Genomic DNA, 27,819 nt, shown 5'->3' on the forward strand with positions numbered 1-27,819 from the left:
AATTCCATATTTTCTCTTCAGAATTTCATCCATATCATTCACAAATGTTTCTTCACTGAGACCCGGTTGTGTCCGAGAAGGAACGCTTAGCATAAGACACCGATAAACGTTTCCAAACATGAAAGCTTGGTCAAGTTATACAGTAACTTAGTTTCCTGCTGACCTACTGCCAGGATGATTATTAAGGCCTGAACTGAACCATGTGACAGCCTGTTACACAAAATGACTATAACTTTGTTCCTAGTACGATTTTACCTGTTAGGTAACCTCCTTAAATGGAGAGTATGTTCATTTGAGATGATTGCAAAATGACATCACTAAAGGTACTAAAAACACACTCCATTCACATTCTGAAGTAAAGTTTTTCATCCCGTCTGTTGTGATCCGCGGTCGGACGAACAGGCAGGGATCGGGGAATCAGGAGCAGGTCACGGACAATCAGGAATATGGGGTTTATTAAGGACAAACGGGGAACTGCACGATACAAACATCAATGACAGAGCTGAGGAAATGGACTAGCACACGGACTACATACACAAAGCTCAGGGACGGAAAGGCAGAACAGCCAAAAACAATGAGGAATTCACACGAGGTTGATGAGGGGGTGGGGCACACAGGAGGATCATACAAGCGGGTCGTGACACCGTCCTACACACAGAAAATTGCAAGTTATTTCAGCGAACTGACTTTGATACCGAATCTTCTGCAGAAGCCCCTACGAACCTGCTTCAGCTTCAGGCCATAGATAAGGGGATTCAGAAGAGGAGGGACCATGAGGTATTCTATGGTGAGAGTATTTCGGAGAGCCAGCAGTGTGCTCTTGGACCCATAGCGTGAGTACAGGGCATCAAAAGCAACTGAGACAGTGAAGTTGATCAGAGCAATCAGGTGGGGCAGGCAGGTCTCCATGAATTTTTTCTGCTCTGCCCGGGATCTCAGACATGTCCTGATGATGTGTATGTATGAGACTGTTATCACAAAAAACTGAAAAATATGCAGAAACATGAGAATATAGCCGTAGAAATTGTTCAAAGTGGTGTCAACACAGGCGAGCTTCACCACCTCCCAGTTGGTGCAGTACAGCTTATCGATACTGAACCCGCACAAAGGCAGCCTGATCGTCAAAAGGATGCCGATCATTGCCTCAGAAAAGGGGAAAATCCAAGCAGTCAGCAGTAATTTTCTAACCTTCCTGGGCGTCATAATGGCGTGATACTCCAGCGGCCTACAAATTGCATTATACCGGTCATAGGTCATCATTGTCAGATTGAAGAATTCACAGAAAACGTAATTGTAGACCACAAACATCTGAGTCACACAGGCGGCATAGGAGATCACCTGAGAGTCTGACAGAAGATCGTGAAGTAATTTGGGGTAAAAACCTGTGGCCCCATACATTGCATTCAAGCACAGACTGCACAGAAAGACGTACATGGGTGTATGGAGATTTCTCTCCAGGGAAATTGTCACAATCAGAGTCAAATCTACAAGAAGAGTGCAGAGGAAGATAAGAAGCGAGAAGGCGAAGAAAACCTGCTTATTTGTCCTTGTCTCATTCAAACCACTGAGGGTGAAAATGATCTTGCCAGAGTCATTCTCCATTTTCTCAGACCTGAGCTGTGGGTGTAAAAACAGGGCCTCCTTCTGAAGGACCTCCTCCTTACACACATTGCTATCATAACTGTAACGAGAAAGCCAGCTAAATGGACACCTAAGTGGGTCTATTTTTTATTTCATTTTTGTGCCCTATCCTGTACTCACATGCCACATACATAGTCCAACTCAATAAAATAAGAAATCCTTGCGCAAGTCAAATACCAAAAAGAAAAAACTACATACACTGCCTGTCCAAAGAAAAAGTGGCACACTGTAATATTTCACTGGACCGCCTTTAGCTTTGATTATGGTGCACATTTGTCACTGCATTGTTTCCATGTGCTTATGCAGCATCTTGAGATTCTTTTTCATCCAGATTTGCATTCATTTCTTGCCGAGATCTTGTATTGACGACAGGTGAGTTGAACCACACTGCGCTTCTTCAGCACATCTCAAAGACTTTCCATTCATGCACTTGCATCTTGGCATTACTGTCCTGGAATAAGTCCATGCTGTTAGGAAAGAAAAAAATCCATTGATGGGATAACCTGGCCGTTCAGTAGATTCAGGTACCCAGCTGACTTCACATCATGGCTGCATAACGTTGCGCAGTTGTAATGACGATCCATTAACTCGTTAAGTACTTGCTGATTTTAATTCAAAGAGTAACTTTTTCTGTCCAGGACTATATCAGTTCCATGAGATATAATGTTATGCAGAGATATAATATTCTGTCTGAGCCTCTGAATCTGTCTCTCAGAGAGCTCCCTGTCCCTGATAGACATAAGCTCATTGTCTCCCCTTTTCATACCATCCATGTTGTGCTGCTGGACCCTTGAGATGTTGCACATTATACCACTGGCCCAACAGACACAAGCTCTCTAGTGTTTAATTACACAATGTTACATTTTGCTTAAGCAACACTTTGTTGTTTTTGCTATTTTGGTACTGAACTGACAGCTAAATGCGTTTTGCACACTCATATTAGTTGACGGCTTTTGCTGGACTCAGAACCCACGATTCACAAATGGAAAGTTGTGGAAGGAGGTGTTTTCATACATTTGTAAAAATCGCAATGGAAACAATGAGGACTGTCTCCACTGGACTAACTTAGAGGGCGGCATTATGGCCTAGCACCTGTATGACCATAAGTTTGATTTTCCCGTCTTCTTTCGTGAGTTTTGTCCAGTTTCAAACTCAATTCACAAATGAGTGATTTGTACATGCAGAATGTTATGGGGCCAGGAGAAGAGAAGGCCAGTGAAGAAGCAAGAAGCTCCGGACCATTTTTACCATGGGTGCCGTACATGTCTTTGTCGGGAAATGCCTGGCCTTCTGGATTCTGCATAGCGTGTCCATCTTGAGGGTAGCTGTGTACAGTATCTGCTGCTGCCTTCATACCGACTCTCTGCATTAAATACTGATGACATTTCAGCCTTCATATGTTTCCAGCAGGGGCATCATTAGGCCTATTTTAGGGGGATTTAGGAGAGCAGGTGTGCCAGCATCTTAAGCCCCCAGGACAGCAATAAAAGCATTTAACAATTATTTCAGGTACAAGGGCCCAAATGAAATAAAACTGCATAAAAAATGAAACTGTCCTGGTGCCTTCAGGGTGGCAGATATTTATCTGAGTATGATAGCTGACTGATGACATATAAGAGAGATAAAGGTGTAGATGTATATACATTGTACACATTTGTGATAGAGTTTCTGTTGTGATAGAGATGTTTAGGGATTTTGTTCAAGTACTCCTGCAAATCGCTGTTTGCAGTTGGGTAAGTTACTATATCCTGATCTTCAACTGTCAGTTTGAGATCAATGGAGTCACAGTACTGTAACCATGGTCTAAGTCTTCCAAAATGGTGTTTGATGTCCCTGAAATTATTTCAGCTTTTCTGCATGTTTACAGCATACACAATACGATAATGTTTCAGTAGACTGGGTGATATGCATAACCTGTAATTTGAAGATTTGAAATCAGAATGAGACTGTATGTGTGTGTGTGTGTGAGAGAGAGAGAGAGAGAGAGAGAGGGAGGGAGGATGGAAGGGGAAGGGAGGAAGAGACAGAGAGAGAAAGAGAGAGAGAGAGACTGGATGTAAACCATGATTTTTTTATATGAATAAAATGATAGAATTTAAAAGTAAATGAGACAGAGACAGTGTGTGTGTGTGAGAGAGAGAGAGAGAGAGAGAGAGAGAGAGGGGGAGGGAGGGAGAGAGAGGGTGGAAGGGGAAGGGAGGAATAGATAGAGAGAGAAAGAGAGAGAGAGAAGGAGGAAGGGGGAGAGTGGGAGGAAGAGAGAGAAAGAGAGAGAGACTGGATGCAAACCATGATATTTTATATGAATAAAATGATAGAATTTAAAAGTAAATGAGACAGAGACAGTGTGTGTGTGAGAGAGAGAGAGAGAGAGAGAGAGAGAGAGAGAGGGAGAGAGAAAAGGAGAGAGGGGGAGAGAGGGTAGGATGGGAAGGGAGGGAGAAAGAGAGAGACCATGATTTTCTTCACTGTTTTTATATGAATAAAATGATATAAAGTGAATATGATTGTGCTCTATGTTACTACCATATTTACACAAACACAGAATTACAGGCACAAAAATCCCCTTCCGGGACACAATTAGGGAAAAGCCATCATCATTTTCAAAGAATGGTGATTCAGAGAAAAGGCCTTACTGTTTATATTTAAAACAAGCAAATTACAATTAGGTCTGTGGCTAGTGGCTCTGAGACAGAGACAAGCAGGTTTTTACATTAAAGGGAAAATTGGACATTGATCACAGCTCTTATACACCAAGTACAGTATGTGCTGAAATTTAACATAAGTAACTCTACCCCCAAGGCATTTAACACGATTAAAAGAACCATAAGCTTTAGTGAGCTAAAATGTTTTTACTTATTTTGGGCTTTATTTTAGCATGACAGTTTTTGGGCTGAAACCTTCTCCATATACTCCTACGAATCTGCTTCAGCTTCAGGCCATAGATGAGGGGGTTCAGGAGAGGAGGAACGACCAGGTACTCTACAGTGAGAATATTACGGAGAGACTGGAGAGAACCCTGAGACCCGTAGCGTGCATACATAACGTCAAAAATGAAGGAAAGAGTGAAATTCATCAAGGTGATGAGGTGGGGCAGGCAGGTCTCCATGAATTTACTCCTTTCTACTCGGGATCTCAGACACGTCCTGATGATATGGATGTAAGAGATCAAGATCAATAAAAATGCTTGAAAAACATGCATAAACATAAGAATATAGCCATATAAATTATTCAGTGTAGTGTCTCTACAGGAGAGCTTCACCACCTCCCAGTTGGTACAGTAGAGCTTATCAATCCTCGATCCGCAGAGGGTTAGTCTAGCTGTCATGATCATGCCGATTGATGTCTCACAAAATGGGATAAGCCAAATCACCAGCAGTAATTTTCCGACCTTCCAAGGCGTCATAATGGAGTGATACTCCAACGGTTTACATATTGCGACATACCTGTCATACGCCATCACTGCCAGATTGACAAATTCACAGAAAACATAATTGTAGATCATGTAAATCTGAGTCAAACATGCCCTGTATGAAATTACGTGAGAGTCTGATAAGAGGTCAATAAGAATCTTGGGGTAGAAACCCGTAGCCCCAAAAATGCCATTAACACAGAGATTACACAGGAAGATGTACATGGGCTCATGGAGAATTCTTTCGAAAAAAACCGCCAAAACCAGAGTCACGTTTGCAAACAACGTAAAAATGTAGGCAAGAAGAGCGAATGCAAAATAAATCTGCTTGGTTGTCTTTGTCTCGTTCAATCCACTGAGCACAAATACAATTTCACTAGAAGAATTTTCCATTTTAGCTGTGTTCATAAGACATGGACACACATGGATTTTCCTTTTAAAACATCTTCTCCTTTTTCCATCCAGCGCCAACATACCTAGGCTGCCCCATTGGTTGGAGAGATTCTAAATTAAACAAAAGCTTGCATCACCTGCCATTGACTTGAAAAAAGTGCTCTCCTCTCACAGAGATTTTTGAAAGCAAACTCATCAGCAGCCTTGGGTTATTAACGTGGTGTGACCATTGAAAATCATCAGATCCTGTGCAGGTCCAAGTCCCATAAAAAGTGGTGAGTGTGAACTGTCCACTACCCTTTATATATACCTAAGTTACACTGTCAGACCCTTGTTATTGTCTCCTTAACAGTGGCCTCTGTAGAGATGAACCACCTGTGTATAATTAAGGTGACCAGAATCTTTCAACTGTAATTGCTAAAATAGGAATATCGTAATGAACAGCCCTGCCCCTACAGGTGAAACTAGGGAAGCTTTGTGCATATATCATTTGAGTCTCAGGGATAACCTACAGGTGTACACTACCTGTCTGTCTACTGGTGCTAACAAAGAAGAAAGTGGAGGCTCCAAAGTGCTGCATTGGTGTGATACCATAGAGGATGGGGTCCACTAAGTGTGCTACATAGGTAAAATTGAGGGAAAATATTGGTGAACAAGCATCACCACTTGCTACTGGGTGAACAGGCCTGTACTACATGCTCGCAAAGAATGACCCATCTGTATGCTTGAATGTATGCCATGCGAACCCAGTGCCACACATCCCCTCACACACTGACGCTGTCCAGGGAAAAGCCTTCCCCTCTGTCAGTGGCTGGACCAAACCTCAGTGTGGCTACAGGCCTCACGTCAACCTTAACACCACGGCCTTGCCCCCCCCACAAACAACGAACTCTGTTTTTAATATCATTATTTACTTATTCACTAGAGGAGAGGAAGAGGAGACTGGTGGAGCAGGTGCTTGGAGAGGCAGATTCTAGCGAGTCAGCAGAAACAGGCTTTCCTCCATATATTCTTCTTGCTATGAGAGTCAGGCACAATACTCATGCCTGCATCTAGGTCTGGGATCGGTGATATAGTCCCTTCAAGGCTGGGAGCTGTGCGCACCACAGCCGGAGAATAGGGCAGTGCAGGTGCGACAGCCAGAGTCTCGAGCAATCTGGGCACAGGAGCCAGGGAATAGGACGATGTGGGCAGCTAGAAAATCTGTTTCCCCTGGTCAGTCATTAACGTTGTCGACCGTGTGCTCCCTTGTCTACCTGCTAGAAATAAAACCCCTTTGTTTTGGATTTCAGTCTCCCATATCCTGCTTCCCCGCTCCCTGCTCGTGCACCTGACCGTCACAGAATGACAGACCTCTCCAAGAAGGTATCCCCCCTGCCTGAGGACGCGTACCTCGGCCTGGTAGATGAGATCCTGTACTGACTGGCCCAACCCGAAGTCTGGGAAGATCCTGCAGCCTGGGCGATGGCCTGCCAAAGCCGGGACATCTTGGAGGAGATGTCTCTGGAAGACGATACCCATCCTGTGGAGGGCGGTGATTCTGCCGGCAGAAACGGCAGCTTGGAGAGGACCCTCAGCGGGCCCGGATCCAGCACTGGAGAGAATTTTGCTCTCCAAAGCTTATACTGGAAAGTACTGGATCAGCCGGCCCTGTGACACTCCCCAGAAGCTACCAAGTTCACCGAGCAGCTTCGGCAAGAGATAGCCGGCTTAAAAAGGTTGGCAGACGGCCTGAGGCAGTTACTGCGATAAAGAGAGGAACAAGTGCCCTCCACCATACTGGTGCCTGACCCGCCACTCTGCGAAATCCCAGAGGGATCTGCTCCGTTGGTTCCGGATCGACCTCCAGTGGTCCCACCGAAGTCACCGCCATCACCTCCCTGCAGTCGGCTGACGCAGTGAGACAAGCCATGCGCTCCTTCCCGGGTTTCCGCCTGGTTATTATAGGGATCAGCGCTGTGTTGGATCCCATTCCCCGGGTTGGCAGGATCCCAGCAAAGGTAACGCCAGTCCTTAAGGCGCCTAAGTCCCATGCTCTGTCTGAAGCCTGAGCTGCATGGCCTCCTGCTTTAACTGACCTGCCTGTTCTGCCAGTGCCTGACCTGCCTGTTCTGCCCGTGCCTGACCTGCCTGTTCTGCCCGTACCTGATCTGCCTGTTCTGCCCGTGCCTGATCTGCCTGCTCTGCCCATGCCTGATCTGCCTGTGCCTGTTCTGCCCATTGTGCCTGACCTGCTGCCCACAGAGGCCCCTGCAGTGCCCCCTGTGGTTCCTGCAGCGATGCCGCCCTGCAGGGCTCCAGTCCTGGCAGCTAACGAGCTGTCCACGGCAACGCCTGAGGCCCTTGCTACGGCACCACCCGAGGCGAGACCTCCGCCTGCTGCTGCACTGCCCGAGGCTCCTGCTACGGCGCTGCCTCCGTCTGCTTCTCCGCCCGAGGCTCCTGCTGCGGCAGCACTTCCGCCTACTGATCCGCCCGAGGCTCCTGCTACGGCGCTGCCTCCGCCTGCTGCGCAGCCCGAGGCTCCAGCTACAGCAGCTGCTGCTCCGCCTGAAGCCCCTGCTGCGGCACCACCCGAGGCGAGACCTCCGCCTGCTGCTGCACTGCCCAGGCTCCTGCTTAAGGCGCTGCCTCCGTCTGCTTCTCCGCCCGAGGATCCTGCTGCAGCAGCACCTCCGCCTACTGTTCCGCCCGAGGCTCCTGCTACGGCGCTGCCTTCGCCTGAGGCCCCTGCTGCGGCACCGCCCGAGGCGCCACCTCCTCCCGCTGCTGCACCGCCCGAGGCTCCTGCTACGGTGCTGCCTCCACTTGCTGCTCTGCCCGAGGCTCCTGCTGCGGCAACTGTTCCCTGTGCCCCAGTGACGGTTTTGTCTTGTTTCCCAGGTTTGTCTTGTTCCTGGTCCCGTCCTGTCCGTCGCTCCCCTTGAGGTGCGCTCGGGGTGTACGCCTTTGTGGGGGGTACTGTCACGTCCCTCCGTCCAGTCCGCTCATGTGCTACGCCAACCTCTTTATCCTCATGTGTATTCCCAACGTACCAGCTGTCCTGCGTGCATTCTGATGTCATGTCCTGTATTTAAGTCCGCGTTTAAGTCTGCTTCTCCAGGTTTGTCATTAATGTTGTCGCCCATGTACTCCCTTGTCTGCCTGCTAGAAATAAAACCCCTTTGTTTTGGATTTCGGTCTCCCGTATTCTGCTTCCCCGCTCCCTGCTCATGCACCTGGACGTCACACCAGTAGCTGCATTGATTTCTCCATATGAAATCTATTATGGCTCTAATAAAATGGCATGGAAATTATATTGATGGTACTTGTTCAAAATTTGTTTTTCAAAATTTGAACACATGGGCATCTACAATGGCAGGGGAACTGCTGCTAGACATTACCGACATTATAAAGACAGGCACCTTTTACGGTCGCTGGAGGTCTTAAACACTGAAATGTCAGAATCACTAACGTGAACCTAATGTAAATGCTAGTCGCAAGTGGCACTTACTGATGAATTTGTTGCTTAGGGAAAGACTTTTATAGCCTCAGGCTGGCAGTCATATTCATAATCTGAAAAAGATAAACCTTATTTACCAACCACAGCATTTGGGAGAGCAGAGGGGCTGACTGGTTTATCACTCCACTACAACCGTAAATGATCCACACTAAACTTTTGGTTGTTTCTGCAGGGTTTGTTTATAAAATGGGATTTCAGTCTTGTCAAGGCAATCCCATGTCCCGTGTGATTGGTTCTTTGTTTAAAGATGTGTGTGCCTCTGATTTGCTGATTGTTTCTGGTCACATGACTCAAAGCTGTGCTGCAGTAATAAGCTTCATTATGGTCACAGCCATCCATGTATCCTACATATAGTAACATTATTCACATGTGCTGGTTCGAGGGCAGATACCTTGCTTGTACTGTATATAGTGTCAGGTGTTTGGATACATCTATAATGGACCAAAGCACAAAAGAATTCTCCCTTTAAAAAATAAAAATTTAACACATGTGTACAGTAAATTATTAAGAACAGAATACACAGTAACATTTGGCAATGTTTCAAAGGTCGAATTATCAGTATTTAAAATAAATTTTACCTGGAAAGCTGGTTATGTATAATCAGTAGGTTTCCATTGGAAGGACACAGATTTATCAATAAAAAATAATATGTTTTCTAATGTTGGACAAAGAAATTTAATTAGAATATCTGTTACCCATTTTATTTTTAAGTCTGATCTCTTTCTGGCAGAAGGTAAAATGGTAGTGAAGTAAAACTAGTACTACATGTGAGGAGAGAAATATAGTGAAATCATCAAGACAGTACCTAGTCTCAATCAGAGGCATAGATGAGTTTGATTTTTAAAATAATAATCCTGCAGATATGAAAGGTACATTAAATCTTAAATGCCTCGTATCATCAAGTACCTGTGATCTTGCTGGTTTATTGGCCCTTCATGAATCACCTGGAAATTCTGCTGATTGTGTGCAGTGGGGCACTATAATATATCTGGCTATTTCTGTTCTTGCTAATCTAAGCTAAGAGCATTACAGAGACCATGCAGGCTGACGGCACCAAGGAAGAAAAAAAAAAAAAAACAAGACCATAAAAAATAAAAAATAACTGCGGCTGATTTCATCTGATCTTTTTTCTCCCTGCCTCCCTGGAACCTCTCTGGGCAACACAGGGCACCAGGTTGGGAAAAACCACAGATTGGGTTCCAATCACTCACAAGGCACAAACCTGCACAAGCTCATTATTTATTGTTAATTTAGATACAACAATTAGCCCTGAATCACATGGAGAAAATGCAAACACCACACACAAAAAGCAGAGGACAGATTCTAATCCCCAGGACTGGAGGTGTGAGGCGAGAATGTGACCCCCAAAACTCAGTGCCACGCTTGGTTATTCCAGTGCAGTGATTTTAGTGGTGAACCTTCTCCACACAATCCTACGAAGCTGCTTCAGTTTCAGCCCGTAAATGAGAGGGTTCAGGATTGGAGGAACAATGAGGTACATTATAGAAAAGCTGTTTCTGAGAGCCTGCAGGGAGGCATCTGAGCTGAAACGTGCTGAAATAACATCGAAAAACACAGAAATGGCAAAGGTACCCAGTGTGATAATATGAGGCAGGCAGGTCTCCATGAACTTATTACGCTCTGCCTGAGACTGAACACAGGTCCTGGTGATTTGGCTATAGGAGGTTATGATGAGTACAACTTCAAATATGTGAAAAACAGTGAAAAAGTAGCCATATATATTATTTAATGTGGTATCTACACAGGCCAGCTTAACCAAGTCCCAATTAAAACAATAAAGCTTATTAATTCTGGATCCACACAAGGGCAGCCTGACTGTCAATACAATGCCAACAGTTGTCTCAATGAAAGATAAGAACCACGTTATTTGCACCAACATTCCTACCCTGTGAGGTGTCATAATAGAGTGATATTCCAACGGTTTGCATATTGCAACATACCTGTCATACGCCATTACTGATAAATTAGTAAATTCACAAAAGAGATACGTGTAGATTCCAAATATTTGAATTATACATGCAGTGTATGAGATCACATGAGAGTCTGACAGAAGGTCAATCAGTAGCTTTGGATAGAAACTTGTAGAGCCACAAATGCTGTTTACACACAGATTACACAGGAAGATGAACATGGGCTCATGGAGAATTTTTTCCAGCAATATGGTCAAAATCAGAGTTAAATTTGCAAAAATTGTAAAAGCATAGGCAAGAATGGAAAGGCCAAAAAAGATCTGTCTCTTTGTTCTAGTGTCATTCAAACCATAAAGCACAAAAATAAGTTCACTGGAAGAGTTTGCCATCTGCGCTGACATGAGGTGGCGTTAGAAAGAAGCTCCGTGTCGGTCAACTGAGCGTCTGGCTCTGGCTTGCATGGCTAACAGACCTGCTCCGAAGAACCACAGTGCTGTACAGTCAGGAAAAATGCTGACTTTTGTTGCATCATATTATCTGTCTGTAGGACTGAGTCAGAAGGATCCCGTTCTAATTGTCTGATGCATTAACCTCTGCCAGATTACATAGTATCACCATGTCCTCCTCTGTATGGCTGTTTGATGCCTCTATCAGTCCAGCAGACCTGTAGGCCTTTATATGCTTCTGGATTCTGTTGTTTGCCTTCAATCATTACTGCACTGTTACACAGGAATGACGTGACTCCACAGTAACACCCAGGGAAACATGACAATCACAGTCCTAATTAGCTCTGCAGGGAAATTGCACAGGTGTGGTCATTTATGAGAAAGCCCTGAAATACAACTTATTTAATGATGTATCACCAGCATCATATATTTCATTTACACTAATACCACATTAATATCAAATGTGTACTCTTCAACAAGAATGGATTTTTGAATGACGACAGGGTCAGTATAATTTTTAATCTAACCATTAACTTACGGAATTGTGACAACTGGATAGATGGAGGGCCAGGAATGCATCATGCAAATGAACTGAAGGACTTTATTGAGAGTCCAGACACACAAACTAAAAGAAACTAAAGGACCACGTGGGCCTAACAAAGGCAGGGAGAAACAATAAGGAGAGTCTAGGGGCTTGGATAACAAGGGGAGTGTCAGGTACAGGTACAGAGCACTAGGACCATGGACACACTTACAGACTAAACAAAGGGGAACAGAGCAAAGACAACATTAACCACTGTTAGGACTTAGACGAGTCCAATGACCGCGCTGGGGACCTCGGTACAGGCAAATACATATATACACTGATGACAAGTACTCAGCGAGAGACAGGTGTGAGGGACTGACATATTCAGGAGGAGCGGACAAGTGACAGGAATTCGACAGGGAGAGACGCTGACAGAAATCGGGTCTCAGATAATGTTTAATTTCTAAATTACATTGCAATTTTATAAGAACCGAAGTGCACGCAAGTGCTACGATAGATGACACCAAACAAATAGTGGATGATTATTGTATGTAATAAACAAGAAATACCTGAACAATAACAAGAACTGAGGAACAAATCTGTTCAGATAAAAGGAATCCAGACACATCTGGCAGATAAAATAGTATGACAGTGGGTCACTCAGCCAAGCTCGCCATAATTATCCAACAGAGACAGTTGGGGGTTCAATCACCAGATGACGTTTATTACATGGGGGAGGCACGGATCTGGATATGTTAGCACGGGGGCATCGTCGAGCGCTGCGTGAAGCTGGTTGAAAGCCGTAGCACAGGCATCTGTCCATGCGAAACTGCTTTCCTTCTCTGTAAGACAGTGCAGTGGTTTTGCGATGCTGTTGACGTCTTTTACAAAGTGTTTGCAATAAGACACCAGCCCCCGGAAGTGACATACCTCTTTCCCATTACGCAGGGTTGGCTAACCCTGCACCGCTGCCATCTTTTCGGGATTGGTGGCCACGCCTTCCCCACTGACAACGTGGCCCAGCTAGCGCATCCAGCATTGGAGAAGGAAGTACTTCCAGGGGTTTAGCCGTAACCCTGCCAACCAGATCTCGCCAAACACAGTCTGCAAGTTCCGGATTTGCCAGTGAAGTGGCATGGACCGGGAGATCATCAAGGTAGACGACGCACTTGGTTTGGGGGACATGGGACAGGACTCGCTCCATGAGCCTCTCGAACGTAGCCAGGGCGTTACACAGGCCGAACGGCATCGACCGGAAGTGCCATAATCTGTAGCCGATGGAGAAAGCGGTCTTGGGACAAGCTTCCAGAGCCAGTTCGACCTGCCAGTAGCCAGTCCTGGCTGAACCACGTCGACCCAGCAATGTAGTCCAGTGCGTCGTCCATGCGTGGCAGTGGGTAGGAGTCCATCCTTGCCACCATGTTCAGCTGTTGGTAGTTGACCTACAGAAGAACCACCATGTTCCATCCATTATGGCAACCAGGACTGCTGGAGCCGCCCTGAGGCTGTCGGACGGCTCCATGACTCCTGCCGATGCCCTCTCTCTGAACCTCTTTTCCTCCTCCAGCCACTTCGCCAGCGGCAATCTGTGCAGACGCAGGTGAATGGGCAGGGCATCCCCCGTCTTGATGTGGTGCTTTACCTGGGAAGTGGGTTGGCGATCCCTGTCCCGGGTGGTGAAGATGTCCTGGAATTAGTCCAGTAAAGCCTGGAACTCATTCCGCTGTTCCGCCGTCAGGTCCCGGCTGTTGTGCTACCACACTTCCTGCACAGCTTGTACCATCTCCGGAGATGCCCCGCCGCGCTGTTGCTGTGTTCCGTGATTGGAGCAGGGCTTGGGGCTGTCGGTGAGTTTCTTTCTCTGTGTGCTGCTGGCTACTCCCTCCCCGCTGCGAGTGGTCTACCTCACTTTCCGTCCCTGTTATGCTGGAGGGGCACCACTTCTGTGCTGAGGTAGAGAGCTGCCCATGGCATGTCAATGGTGGCCCCCATTCGGGCTAGCAGGTCCAGCCCAATGATGCAGGGGTCAATGATGTCGGCGAGCCAGACTCCCTGCAATATGGTGCGTCTGGCCAGCTGGACACAAAGCTGCTTCTTCCCCCTCATGGCCATGCGCACACCAGTCACCGACGTCATTTTATTACGCCCCTACGACAAACGCTCACACTGCCCACCATGCTCATTGCCCTGCTTACTCCTAATACACATGGTGAGCACACGCACACATACATACACACACTATGTATACAATAAACATTAACCACTATACATTACATAACACACATTATATTTATAACAACATGGGATTACTGAGAACTATTTTCATCCAACATGTTGTGCTGCCTGCCGGTACCTCTGCATTATAATAGTTATAGTACTTTGCAAACTAAGCGGAACAAAAAGAGCACAGTGTCAGCATGGCAGTGAGCCGGTCAGAGAGCCTCAAGAGGGCTGAACATGGAGGATTCTGAGTCAGGGGTCTCAGGCCTCAGCAGCTAAAGTATGTCTCCAATCTCCTGATGCCATCGGGAGACTCGCTCATCCAGCACTGGATCATGAGGGAAAAGGCAGGTCCCTGCCAGTGGCCAGCAAGTCAGTGATGCAAAGACAGATAATCATGCTGTTATCAGGTGTTAAACTGCATTAAAACTCTATGAAATGATTATGCATTTTCTGCAATAGAGACGTGTCTTTGACTTTGGCTCGCTAACGTTAATGTTCCTCCGTCCAAAAAGTTAAGTGTCATACAGATTTATTTTATTTATTTAGAAGATTTATTTTATCTTTTTATCCAACTAGCAGATGTAAAAGTCACATGAAATCTGAAAGGCATATTAAACAGAAAGCTGGACTTTATGTTGATTACTGGCCCACAAAACCTCGTCTGGTGTTTTTATTGGTTATGTGCACTGGGACAATTATTTTACACCTAGGCTAATGGCATTATAGGCCAAAATCATCCAGCAGGAAAAATTTTAACTGTCGGTCATTACATCTAAACCAGGGGTCACCAACGTTTTTGAAACTGAGAGCTATTTCACGGGTACTGAGCCGTACGAAGGGCCTCCTCTGTATGGCTGTTTGACATCTCTGTCAGTTCAGCAGACCTGTAGGCCTTTATACGCTTCTGGATTCTGGCGTTTGACTTCTGTACAGTATCTACTACACTGTTACAGAAGAATGACCTGGCTCCACATTAACTCCCAGGAAAACATTCACAGTCCTAATGAGTTCTGCAGGGAATTTGCATAGACGTGGCCATTAGGAGACAAGCCTGAACCACAGCTGATTTAATCATGAAGGATCATTTATATAATAATTTACACTAATGCCATGTTGTTTAATTTCTAAATTAAATGGCAATTTTAAAAGTCCTGCATTATGTGAACATGTTACAACAGAGGACAGGACAGGATTTAGTGGGTCAGTAACATTTAATAAGCAAGAAAATCATGAACAATAACAAGAACTGAAAAATGTTTGCATAAGACTGAAGAGGTTTATTCTTCACATACAGTACAACTTGCTGTGAAATATATGAGGTTTCTAGACCCTAAATTTCTCTTGCACAAAAAGTAGTGACATGAATTTATAAGTGCAGCAGAACAAAAAGAGCACACTGTCAGAATGGCAGTGAGCCTGTCAGAGAGCCTCACGAAGCCTGAACATGGAGGATTAGGAAGCAGGGATCCCAGGCCTCAGCAGCTAAAGACCTTCTCCAATCTCCTGATGCCATCGGGAGACTCGCTCATCCAGCACTGGATCATGAGGGAAAAGGCAGGTCCCTCCTAGTGGCCAGCAGATCAGTGATGCAAAGACAGATAATCATGCTCTTATAGGGTGTTACACTGCAGCATTTTCATAGGTCCTGACCTTGACTCACCAGCTGATGCCCCTCTGTCCAAAACTTGTAACGTAAGTGTTGTTTGGCATAGTTAAGAAAATTAGAATATGCTTAGGGAATAAAATATGAAAAAGTTTTATTTTCTACATCTGGTAAATTATATTTAAAGATTTAGTTTTTTGTACAGTGATTTTTTTTTAGTTCATCTAACACATACAAAAGGTATATGCAATCTGAAATGTATATTATAGGCACGACATCGTGCCACATTTTACACTGATTTCTGGCCCTTAAAATCTCACCTGCTGTTCATATTGGTGCTGTGCACTGGGACAGTGTGAAATATCTAGCCTTTAATTTTCTAGCAAAACCTAACCTAAGCTAATGGTGTCATAGCAACCCCATACAGCGAAATCATCAAGCAGGAAAAAAACTGTTGGTTATGTTATCTAACCATGTATTCTGTTCAGGGTCACAGGGGGGAAACCAGGAGCCTGTCTTATGTAGCATAGGGTACAAGGCAGGGGTGCATCCAAGATAAGACACTCGTCCCTCACAGGGAACATTCATGCACAGGCTTATAATCTTTAGGTAATTTACAGGCACCAGTTACCCTGAGGGCATGTTTTGGATCGTGGGAGGAAACCACACAACACAGGGAGACAATTCAAACTCCACCCACAAAGAGCAGATAACAGAGATTCTAATCCCCAGTCATGGAAGTGTGAGTCGAGTGTGTGACCCCCCCTGAACCTCCATTCCACCCTTCGTTATTTCAGTGCAGTAATTCTGCTGTTGAACCTTCTCCACACAATCCTACGAAGCTGCTTCAGTTTCAGACCATAAATGAGAGGGTTCAAGATTGGAGGAACAATGAGGTACATTACAGAAAAGCTGTTTCTGAGAGACTGCAGGGAGGCATCTAAGCTGAAACGTGCTGATACAACATCAAAAGACACAGAAATGGCCAAGATGCACAGTGTAATAAGATGAGGCAGGCAGGTCTCCATGAACTTATTACGCTCTGCCTGAGACTGAACACATTTCCTGATGATTAAGACATAGGAGATGATTATTAGCACATCTTGAAATGTATGAAAAAGCAAGATTAAGAAGGCATATAAATTGTATAAGGTGGTATCTATACATGACAGCTTCACCACATAAAACTCAAAACAATAAAGCTTATCAATTTTGGATCCACACAAGGGCAGCCGGACTATAAGCACAATACCTACAATTGTCTCAATGAAAGTTAAGATCCACGTTATTTGCACTAACATTCCTACTCTCCGAGGCGTCATAATAGAGTGATACTCCAACGGTTTGCATATTGCAACATACCTGTCATAAGCCATTACGGATAAATTGGTAGTTTCACAGAAGAGATATATGTAGATTCCAAATATTTGAATTATACATGCAGTGTATGAGATCACATGAGAGTCTGACAGAAGGTCAATCAGTAGCTTTGGATAGAAACTTGTAGAGCCACAAATGCCGTTTACACACAGGTTACACAGGAAGATGAACATGGGCTCATGGAGAATCTTCTCCAGTAATATGGTCAAAATCAGAGTTAAATTCGCAAAAATTGTAAAAGCATAGGCAAGGATGGAAAGGCCAAAAAAGATCTGTCTCTTTGTTCTAGTCTCGTTCAAGCCATGGAGTTCAAAAATAAGTTCACTGGAAGAGTTCTCCATCTGCACTGACTTGAGGTGGCGTTTACAGACACGGAGCTTCTTTCTAACTGAGCGTCTGGCTCTGGCTTGCATGGCTAACAGACCTGCTCAGAAGAACCACAAAGCTGAACAATCAGGATACATTCTCTCTTTTGTCTCATCTTACTCTCTGCCTGTAGGATTAAGTCAGAAGGATCCTGTTCTAATTGTCTGATGCGTTAACCTTTACTAGATCATGTAACATTGTCATATTCTTCTCTGTTTGACTGTTTGATGCCTTTATCAGTTGAGTTGACCTGTAGGTCTTTATATGCTTCTGGATTCTGTTGTTTGCCTTCATTAATTACTACAGTAGGTTACACAAGAATCACGTGACTTCTCAGTAACACCCAGAATAACATGACATTCACAGTCCTAATTGGCTCCACAGGGAAATTGCACAGGCGTGGTCATTCAGGACATGTGAAGGAGGCCTGAACTGCAACTGATTTAATCATCATGTACCAAGATCATTAACATATGCCCACATCAATGCCATGTTATTGTCAAATTTGTCATTTTCAAGGACATTCCTTTTTTAATTAAGACCTGGTCACTGTAATATTTAATCTAACTATTAGTGTATGGAATCATGATTCTGCTAAAATTTTGTTTATCCACCTCACATTAAATACTTACAGTATATTCAAAATGCAGCAGCTCAAATTGTCACCAAGAGCAGGAGGTTTGAACACATAACCCTTTTCTTAGTTCTTTGCACTGGCTTCCTGACTTCAAAGTTTTCGTACTTACTGTACATATAAGGCACTTAAAGGCATAACACCTTCCTACCTAACAGAATTACTTCAAGTTTACAAGCTGCATCATCCACTCAGATCACAGAACGCAGGTTTCCTTGTCATTCCACATATAAATAAAGTCATAGTTGGTGGTATAGTCTTCTGCTCCAGGGTCCCTATATCGTGTAATGGCTTGCCAGCCTATGTTCAGGATGTTGTATCGCTGTCAGCACTCTAGATTTTGGCAATCTAGAGCAAAGTGCAACTATCATTTATAGGAGTCCCCAAATCAATTTTGGTATTTTGATGGCGCAAGGTACAAAAAGGACTGTTCAGATTCATGAATATGACAGTGCCATGGTATAAATCATTATTCCATCTTTCTGTCTGTTCTGCTTTACTATCAGTACTAGATTAACAAACCAATCGGAATGGCACGTCACCTCATCAGAAGTGCATACCTGTGTCAAAAACGAGTGTTGTGCAACCACATGTTTCTAAAACACACCACTTAAAAAAACGTTTAGTAATGCGTCACTGACTTCAGATGTGGTTTTTGTTAGTCAAACGTGCAATGTTATTTTGCTGCCTGAAAATAGCAACATGCCGACAATGCGTCCGACCATGCTTTTTTTAAAGGTGGAAAACTGGTGCAAAAATTATTTGCTATTTTGACAACGTGCGCACATGGCTTGAAAATGAGCAATGCACTGGTATGAAACTAGTAAAACCACTTCGCATCACACTTCGCACCGGTGGAAAATATAGGGTCCCACTCCAATTTTTCTGCCCAGGCACCATCAACGTCGACCCAATCTGAGCTGGTTGTGGTTGGGCAGTCAGGTATCAGCTGGGCAATGACAGGAGAAGAGAAGGTGGGCGTGTGGGTGATGACAGCAGACCATGAGGCGGGCACTTGGGTAATGACAGGAGAAAACAAAGCGGGCGTCTGGGCAACCAAAGGAGAAGGTAAGGCAGGTGTCTAGGCAATGAAAGGAGAAGACGAGGTGGGTGCCGTGGTGAAGAGAGGAATAGATGTGGTGATGACGAGGTGGGCACCGACTGGACATCAGGGGGCAGCAAGGGGGGCACTGGCTGGACATCAGTGCACAATACGGTGAGCGGAGCTTAGCCAGGTGACCAGAAAGGGACGAGGCGGGTGCCAATGGGAGCTGAGGAGGGGGTGAGGTTGGCGAAGGCGGGACCTCAGGAGGTCACAAGACGGGCGCCTGGGCGATGACAGGAGGTGATGAGGTAGTCACTGATCGAACCTCAAGAGGTCACAAGGTGGGTGCTGGCTGGACTGTAGGGGACAGCGAGGCGTGTGTTGGCTAGATGTCAGGAGACAGGGCTGGATCTGATGGAACAGTGAGAAATGAGCGGAGCGAAGCTGGGACACCTGCAGGTGAGCAAGGTGCAGCCAGGAGGACTGGAGGCTAACAGGACAGAGCCAGGACGACTGGAAGATGAGTGAAGGGACCATCTTTGGGCTGGGAGCCTGAAGCATGGGTGAAGTGGCCCTGTCTGGGCCAGAGGCTTGGATGGGGGCAGTGGCCTCTCCTGGGCTGGGTGCAGCAACCCCATCAACACCCTAAACTGAGGCACTTGGGGTATCCAGTCTGCGGAATGCAGGGAGGTATGGAAACCAGAGCAGGAGCACAAGCTCCTGGGGTTGTTTGGGAGATCTGTCACTCTGTCATGTGTGCCGGGACAAAAGACACAGAGAGCAGGTGAGGAGGAGCAACCAAAAGAAATTTATTTAAAAATACTTAACAGAACTGAAAACGAACTGCACCATGGGGGATCAGAAGGGAGTATAGGACATGGGCAGCACGAAGGCTCAACATCAATGATGAATCTGGGATTCAGAGCACTGGGAAGCACCTAAATGCATGAGAAATGAGGGAATAACCAGGAGGGAGTTGAGTGAGAGCAACACGAGGGCAGGAATGAGAGGTTAGAAACAAGCTCCAGGCGTGGCTTGCTAGGGTCACGCTAGGGAGAAAACTGGAGGGTCAGATGGGCAGGAGGAGGTCCCCAACTGTCAGACACCAGCCTCTCTCCCCTTGGTGGAGGTGGAGCTTGAGTGGGACCCTTTGGGGATTAACCTGATGGCCCCAGTGTACTCTTCCATTGGGTCACCCCAGCCAACACCCCAACATGGCAGATCCTGGCCGGGTCCTCACCTTTCGGTCTTCCGGAAAGGGAGAGGACACCTACACTGGGGTCGTGTCCCGCCCATCCTGCCCCCTGGCTCGCCCTTGGTCCCTATGACTGTGGCTCGAGGGGTGCCTGCGGGTCCTCCGGTTCCTGCCTGGTGGTTACCTGCAGTTCCCTGGGCTCCTGCTCGGCGGTCACCTGTGGGTCCCCCTCCAATGCCTCATTGGTCGCCTTTGACCTTGGCTCCGACGCTTTGTCGGTCACCTGCGGCTTCCCCCGCTTCGACTCATCGGTCGCCTGCGGGTCCCCTGTTAGAGTGTATCTGTGTATTTTATCATATTATTATCCTCCTATATGTGTACGTGCAACCCTTAACAACTAACCCATGGCCCAGAAAGGGTTGCAGACAAGATGTCCTCACAGGGGCCTACCAGATTGTGACGCAGGAATAAGAGACCTTGAGAAAGGAAACAGATTCTGTCAACATAGCAGGGGGCCCACCTTGAGATATGTAATGCTTTGTATTAACCCTGTTTCACGGAGGCCTCACACAGCATTGACTAGTTAAAGACAAGACCCATGTAACCCCTCCCCTACCCTATAAATAAAGAAGCCAAGGGACTGTCCGGTGTGACACTCAACAGAGGCGCAGATACTGTCTGTTGCACCTGAAGTGGGCACCCTTGCGCAAGTAAAACAGAAAGACGTGTGCTGTCTCGATTATTCCTGGGTCCTAGAAGTGGAAGTGTGTGAGTAGTAAGCTGCGGCGCTTCCTCACACAGGAGATTGTAGGAGTGAAAGCTACGGCGCTTTCTCCTAACATCCCCTCACTCCGACTCGTCAGTCGGCTGCCCAGGAAAAGCCCAGGAAAACATGACAATCACAGTCCTACAATAAATAGCTCTAAAGGGAAATTGTACAAGTGTGGTCATTTATGATGAAGCCCTGAATTGATTTAATGATGTATCACCAGCATCATATATTTCATTTACACTAATACCACATTAATATCAAATGTGTACTCTTCAACAAGAATGCAGTTTTGAATGACGACAGGGTCAGTATAATTATTAATCTAACCATTAACTTATGGAATTGTGACAACTGGATAGATGGAGAGCCAGGAAAGCAGCATGCAAATGAACTGAAGGACTTTATTGAGAGTCCAAACACACAAACTAAAAGAAACTAAAGGAACACGAGGGTCTAACAAAGGCAGGGAGAAACAATAAGGAGAGTCTAGGGGCTTGGATAACAAGGGGAGTGTCAGGTACAGGTCCAGGGCACTAGGACCATGGACACACTTACAGACTAAACAAAGGGGAACAAAGCAAAGACGACAGTAAACACTGTCAGGACTTAGATGACATTAATGACCACGCTAGGGACCTCGGTACAGGCAAATACATATATACACTTATGACAAACATCTAAAAGCTTATACTGTTCAGGGTCACGGGGGGCCTGGTACCAATCCCAGGCAGCTTAGGGCACAAGGCTGGGGTACTCTCTACATAAGATACAAGAACATCATAGGTCACAAAGATGCACATTGATGGAAAATGTGGAGACACAAATTACACCAATTGTGTGTTTTGCACTGTAAAAGGAACACCACTTAACATAGAGAAAATAATGCATGCACAGAAAGCAGAGTAAAGATTCTAATTCCCAATCCTGGAGGTGTGAGGCGACAGTGTGACCCCCTCCTGAACTTCTGTGCCATCCTTGGTTATTTCAGTGCAGTAATTCTGCTGTTGAATCGACTCCACACAATCCTACGAAGCTGCTTCAGTTTCAGACCATAAATGAGAGGGTTCAGAATTGGAGGAACAATGAGGTACATTATAGAAAGGCTGTTTCTGAGAGCCTGCAGGGAGGCATCTGAGCTTAAACGTGCTGATATAAAATCAATAGAAGCAGAAACAACCAAGATACCCAGAGTGATAAGATGAGGCAGGCAGGTCTCCATGAACTTATTACGCTCTGCCTGAGACCGTACACATATCTTGATGATGAGGACATAGGAAATTATGATTATCAGGATTTGACATATATGAAAAACCATGATGACCAAGGCAAACACATTGTTTAAGGTGTTATCAATACAGGACAGCTTCACCACATCCCAGTCAAAACAATAAAGCTTATCAATTCTGGATCCACACAAGGGTAGCCTGACTAAAAGCACAATGCCAACAATTGTCTCAATGAAAGTTAAGAACCATGTAATTTGCAATAACATTCCTACTCTCCGAGGCGTCATAATAGAGTGATACTCTAACGGTTTGCATATTGCAACATACCTGTCATAAGCCATTACTGATAAATTGGTACTTTCACAGAAGAGATACATGCAGATTCCAAATATTTGAATTATACATGCAGTGTATGAGATCACATGAGAGTCTGACAGAAGGTCAATCAGTAGCTTTGGATAGAAACTTGTAGAGCCACAAATGCTGTTTACACACAGGTTACACAGGAAGATGAACATGGGCTCATGGAGAATTTTTTCCAGCAATATGGTCAAAATCAGAGTTAAATTTGCAAAAATTGTAAAAGCATAGGCAACAATGGAAAGGCCAAAAAATATCTGTCTCTTTGTTTTAGTCTCATTCAAGCCACTCAGCACAAAAATAAGTTCACTGGAAGAGTTCTCCATCTGTGCTGAGTTGACGTGGCGTTTACAGGCACTGAGCTTCTTTCTAACTGAGCGTCTGGCTCTGGCTTGCATAGCTAACAGACCTGCTCAGAAGAACCACAATGCTGTACAGTCAGGAAAAATGCTGGCTTTTGTCTCATCATATTATCTGTCTGTAGATCTGAGTCAGAAGGATCCCGTTCTAATTGTCTGATGCATTAACCTCTGCCAGATTACATAGTATCACCATGTCCTCCTCTGTATGGCTGTTTGATGCCTCTATCCGTCCAGCAGACCTGTAGGCCTTTATATGCTTCTGGATTCAGTTGTTTGGCTTCCGTATCTACTACACTGTTACAGAAGAAAGACAAACAAAGTTCTAATTAGCTCCGCAGGGAATTTGCATAGATGTGGTCATTTACTGTAGGAGATGAACCTGAACCAGAGCTGATTTAATCGTGAAATAATAGGATAATTTATTTATTAATTTACAATGATGCTACATTAATGTCAAATGGAAACCTTTCAACAAGAATTCATTTTAAGATAACAACACTGGGGGGCGGCATGGTGGTGCAGTGGTTAGCACTGTCGCCTCACACCTCTGGGACCCGGGTTCGAGTCTCCGCCACATGTGTGCGGAGTTTGCATGTTCTCCCCGTGTCGTCGTGGGGTTTCCTCCAGGTACTCCGGTTTCCCCCCACAGTCCAAAAACATGCTGAGGCTAATTGGAGTTGCTGAATTGCCCATAGGTGTGCATGTGTGAGTGAATGGTGTGTGAGTGTGCCCTGCGATGGGCTGGCCCCCCATCCTGGGTTGTTCCCTGCCTCGTGCCCATTGATTCCGGGATAGGCTCCGGACCCCCCGCGACCCAATAGGATAAGCGGTTTGGAAAATGGATGGATGGATGGATAACAACACTGTTAGTATGTTACTTCGTCTAACCAGTTGATTATGGAATTTAGTCTCTGACAATGTTTTATAAATTCTTAAATTAAATGGGAATTTTTGAAGAACTGGACTGTGTGACTGTGCTAGAATAGAGAACAGGATTGGATTTAGTTGCTTTGTAACATAATTAATATAGCAGAAATGTCAGGGCCTGCACCCGTCTGCCCCAACCTTTGTGTCTCCTCCCCTTTTGGCCAGCAGGTGTCGCTGACTGCCCTGTCCTCCCTGTCCTCCAAGTCCTTAGTGTGTTACTCGCGCTCCCTAGACTGCCACATGGCTCTCTGGGCTGAGTGTTTCCCTGAAAACTCTGTAGTTTTGAGCTTAAACCAGGCCTCCTGTTTTATCATTCTCTTGTTTTAGTTTTGATCCCTTTTGTTTTTTTTTTTCATTTTCTAGTGTTTTCAGTATCTGTAATAAACCCATTTGTGGAGCTGCAAGTAGATCAACACCCTCCTATTTCCTGCCTGTTTCATGCCCTGAGTCTCTGACAAGAAAATCATGAACAATAACAAGAACTGAAAAATGTTTGTACACTGTAACAGGTTTCTAGATCCTGAATTTCTCTTGCGCAAAAAGCAGTGAGATTACTTTTTAAATGCAGCAGAACACAAAGACCACACTGTCAGAATGGCAGTGAGCCTATACAGTAAGAGAGCCTCAAGAAGGCTGAACATGAAGGATTAGGAAGATAAAGCCTGTCTCCAATCTCCAGATGGCATCGGGAGACTCGCTCATCCAGCACTGGAACATGAGGGGAAAAACAAGTCTCTCCAAGTGGCAATATGTCACTGGCTCTGACCTTGGGTCACCAACTGCTGATCCACTTTCCAAATGCATTAAGCATCCTACTGGATTAAGTGTTGCATGGCATACTTAAGAAATGTAGAGAATAGACGAGTAGTAAGACAATGAAGTAAGCAATTTTTATTGTCTACTTCCAATAAATGCCATTTTAAATATTTATGTTTTGTGCACTGATGAGTAATTTTATCAACAGATACAAAAGACACATGAAATCTCAACAACAAGGCATCTTTCTGAATTTTACATTTATGATTGGCCAATAAAACCTTGTCTGTTATTTTTATTGGTTGTGTTTTCTCAGATAAAATGAAATATCTAGCCATTGATTTTCTAGCAAAAGCCCAACTAGACTAATGTCAATCTAGGATGATGCAGGCCGAGATCATCAAGCAAGAAAGACATTAACCGTTGGTCATTTCATTTAGATGCTTATCCTGTTCAGGGTCAATGGGTGAGTTTTGGGGTGGCATGATGGAAGGAACGATCCACAGTGTGACTTGGAGACAAGAAGGGGTTTTACTGGGAACATATACATTAGCAGGAAGTAAAGGGACCATGAGAGGCCAAAGCAAAGGCAGGAGAGAAAACTAGAACTAAACTGGCTATAACTAGAGACACGGAAAAAAAACTTATACCAAAACACAGGGAAGGAAAACACAGAACCAAACACAATGCAGCACATGCAATAACTAACTGAGAAACAAACAGGGGAAGGACGCATATACACATGATGTAAGGATAGACATGAAACAGATGCAGGTAACTGACAATCAAAGACTAGGAGTAACAAGAAACAGGTGAGGGTTACAATCACTAAGGACTCAAACATTAGTAAGAGCAAAGTACTGGGACGTCATAAAATACTACAAAACTACAAACAAGCAGGGACAAATAAAACATACATAAAAGTGAACAGAGACCGGGAAATAAAAACTGAAAATGTCCAGTGAAGCAGAGACTGGCCACTCTCACACCCACGACAGTGGGGATAGCGACAGTGGAGTCAGACGCACATTCAGCCAGCACAGCCATGTGACACACCACTGGGAGCAGGGGAACGCACTAGGGAACAAAACAATGCCAAACTGTGAGGTGACAGTGTCACCTGCCCGAGACTCCTTGTCACGCTTGGTTATTTCAGTGCAGTAATTCTGCTGTTGAACCTTCTCCACACAATCCTACGAAGCTGCTTCAGTTTCAGACCATAAATGAGAGGGTTCAGGATTGGAGGAACAATGAGGTACATTATAGAAAGGCTGTTTCTGAGAGCCTGCAGGGAGGCATCTGAGCTGAAACGTGCTGATACAACGTCGAAAGACACAGAAACAGCCAGGATGCCCAGTGTGATAAGATGAGGTAGGCAGGTCTCCATAAACTTATTACGCTCTGCCTGAGACTGAACACATGTCCTGGTGATTAGAACATAGGAGATGATTATTAGCAGGAACTGAAATATGTGAAAACTCAGTATGCAGAAGGCATATAGATTGTTTAAGGTGGTATCTATACAGGACAGTTTTGCCACATCCCAGTCAAAACAATAAAGCTTATCAATTCTGGATCCACACAAGGGCAGACGGACTATAAGCACAATACCAACAATTGTCTCAATTAAAGTTAAGATCCATGTTATTTGCACCAACATTCCTACTCTCCGAGGCGTCATAATAGAGTGATACTCCAACGGTTTGCATATTGCAACATACCTGTCAAAAGCCATTACTGTTAAATTAGTTATTTCACAGAAGAGATATATGTAGATTCCAAATATTTGAATTATACATGCAGTGTATGAGATCACATGAGAGTCTGACAGAAGGTCAATCAGTAGCTTTGGATAGAAACTTGTAGAGCCACAAATGCTGTTTACACACAGATTACACAGGAAGATGAACATGGGCTCATGGAGATTTTTTTCAAGCAATATGGTCAAAATCAGAGTTAAATTCGCAAAAATGGTGAAAACATAGGCAACAATGGAAAGGCCAAAAAAGGTCTGTCTCTTTGTTCTAGTCTCGTTCAAGCCATGTAGCACAAAAATAAGTTCACTGGAAGAGTTCTCCATCTGCGCTGACTTGAGGTGGCGTTCACAGGCACTGAGCTTCTTTCTAACTGAGCGTCTGGCTCTGGCTTGCATGGTTAACAGACCTGCTCTGAAGAACCACAGTGCTGTACAGTCAGGATAAATGCTGACTTTTGTCTTATCATATTATCTGTCTGTAGGACTGAGTCAGAAGGATCCCATTCTAATTGTCTGATGCATTAACCTCTGCCAGATTACATAGTATCACCATGTCCTCCTCTGTATGGCTGTTTGATGCCTCTGTCTGTCCAGCAGACCTGTGGGCCTTTATATGCTTCTGGATTCTGTTGTTTGGCTTCCGTATCTACTACACTGTTACAGAAGAATGACAAGCAAAGTTCTAATTAGCTCCGCAGGGAATTTGCATAGATGCGGTCATTTACTGTAGGAGATGAACCTGAACCAGAGCTGATTTAATAGTGAAATAATAGGATAATTTATTTATTAATTTACAATGATGCTACATTAATGTCAAATGTAAACCTTTCGACGAGAATTCATTTTAAGATAACAACACTGTTAGTATGTTACTTCGTCTAACCAGTTGATTATGGAATCTTGCCTCTGACAATGTTTTATTAAATTCTTAAATTATATGGGAATTTTTGAAGAACTGGACTGTGTGACTGTGCTAGAATAGAGAACAGGATTGGATGTAGTTGTTTTGTAACATAATTAATATAGCAGAAATGTCAGGGCCTGCACCCGTCTGCCCCAACCTTTGTGGCTCCTCCCCTTTTGGCCAGCAGGTGTCGCTGACTGCCCTGTCCTCCCTGTCCTCCAAGTCCTTAGTGTGTTACTCGCGCTCCCCAGACTGCCACATGGCTCTCTGGGCTGAGTGCTTCCCTGAAAACTCTGTAGTTTTGAGCTTGAACCCGGCCTCCTGTTTCATAATTCTCTTGTTTTAGTTTTGATCCCTTTTGTTTTTTTTCATTTTCTAGTGTTTTCAGTATCTGTAATAAACCAATTTGTGGAGTTGCAAGTAGATCAACACCCTCCTATTTCCTGCCTGTTTCATGCC

General features: G+C 44.8%; 6 protein-coding genes and 1 long non-coding RNA gene across 21 annotated transcripts in view; 1 reads left to right on the top strand and 6 right to left on the bottom strand.

The window, feature by feature from the left end:
- Nucleotides 1-669: 669 nt before the first annotated feature.
- LOC125712004 (olfactory receptor 4S1-like) lies at nucleotides 670-1,602 on the bottom strand. The gene has a single exon (XM_048981577.1). It carries the CDS (start codon nucleotides 1,600-1,602, stop codon nucleotides 670-672), a length of 933 nt encoding a protein of 310 aa, XP_048837534.1.
- A 2,838-nt stretch (nucleotides 1,603-4,440) lies between these two features.
- LOC125711734 (olfactory receptor 1D2-like) lies at nucleotides 4,441-5,461 on the bottom strand. Its single transcript, XM_048980965.1, has one exon. It carries the CDS (start codon nucleotides 5,459-5,461, stop codon nucleotides 4,475-4,477), a length of 987 nt encoding a protein of 328 aa, XP_048836922.1. The 3' UTR covers nucleotides 4,441-4,474.
- A 4,718-nt stretch (nucleotides 5,462-10,179) lies between these two features.
- Nucleotides 10,180-27,819, bottom strand: part of LOC125712137 (olfactory receptor 7G1-like) — a 55,404-nt gene continuing 37,764 nt past the window's right edge. Inside the window, exons 2-3 of one of the 4 annotated variants that reach the window (XR_007383198.1) lie at nucleotides 21,138-22,622; nucleotides 20,142-20,586 (exon numbers count right to left, since the gene is read on the bottom strand). Coding sequence is in view for 3 of the 4 variants with exons in the window: in XM_048981843.1 (XP_048837800.1) it covers nucleotides 10,336-11,280 (945 nt within the window). In the remaining variant the exon portion in view is untranslated. Of the gene's footprint in view, nucleotides 11,471-20,141; nucleotides 20,587-21,137; nucleotides 22,623-27,819 lie in introns of those variants that run through there. The other 3 variants (XM_048981843.1, XM_048981841.1, XM_048981844.1) reach the window with 3 other exon arrangements.
- LOC125712133 (olfactory receptor 1M1-like) overlaps nucleotides 15,637-27,819 on the bottom strand; it is a 77,169-nt gene continuing 64,986 nt past the window's right edge. The window contains exon 3 of the mRNA XM_048981817.1: nucleotides 15,637-16,448. The gene's annotated coding sequence lies outside the window, so the exon portion shown is untranslated. The remainder of the gene's footprint in view (nucleotides 16,449-27,819) is intronic.
- LOC125712136 (olfactory receptor 4S1-like) overlaps nucleotides 16,393-27,819 on the bottom strand; it is a 51,916-nt gene continuing 40,489 nt past the window's right edge. For both annotated transcript variants that reach the window (XM_048981837.1, XM_048981838.1), the window contains exon 2: nucleotides 16,393-17,039. In XM_048981837.1, coding sequence (XP_048837794.1) covers nucleotides 16,466-17,039 — 574 coding nt within the window. In that variant the 3' untranslated portion in view covers nucleotides 16,393-16,465. The remainder of the gene's footprint in view (nucleotides 17,040-27,819) is intronic.
- Nucleotides 22,539-27,819, top strand: part of LOC125712155 (uncharacterized) — a 59,819-nt gene continuing 54,538 nt past the window's right edge. Inside the window, exon 1 of the long non-coding RNA XR_007383200.1 lies at nucleotides 22,539-22,792. This is a non-coding gene — a long non-coding RNA (uncharacterized LOC125712155). The remainder of the gene's footprint in view (nucleotides 22,793-27,819) is intronic.
- LOC125712134 (olfactory receptor 2G6-like) overlaps nucleotides 25,665-27,819 on the bottom strand; it is a 62,803-nt gene continuing 60,648 nt past the window's right edge. For all 11 annotated transcript variants that reach the window (XM_048981831.1, XM_048981836.1, XM_048981825.1 and 8 more), the window contains one exon: nucleotides 25,665-26,421. In XM_048981831.1, the coding sequence (XP_048837788.1) occupies nucleotides 25,848-26,421 (574 nt within the window). In that variant the 3' untranslated portion in view covers nucleotides 25,665-25,847. The remainder of the gene's footprint in view (nucleotides 26,422-27,819) is intronic.

This window comes from Brienomyrus brachyistius, chromosome 17, assembly GCF_023856365.1.
Source record: "Brienomyrus brachyistius isolate T26 chromosome 17, BBRACH_0.4, whole genome shotgun sequence".
Classification (NCBI taxonomy): domain Eukaryota; kingdom Metazoa; phylum Chordata; class Actinopteri; order Osteoglossiformes; family Mormyridae; genus Brienomyrus; species Brienomyrus brachyistius.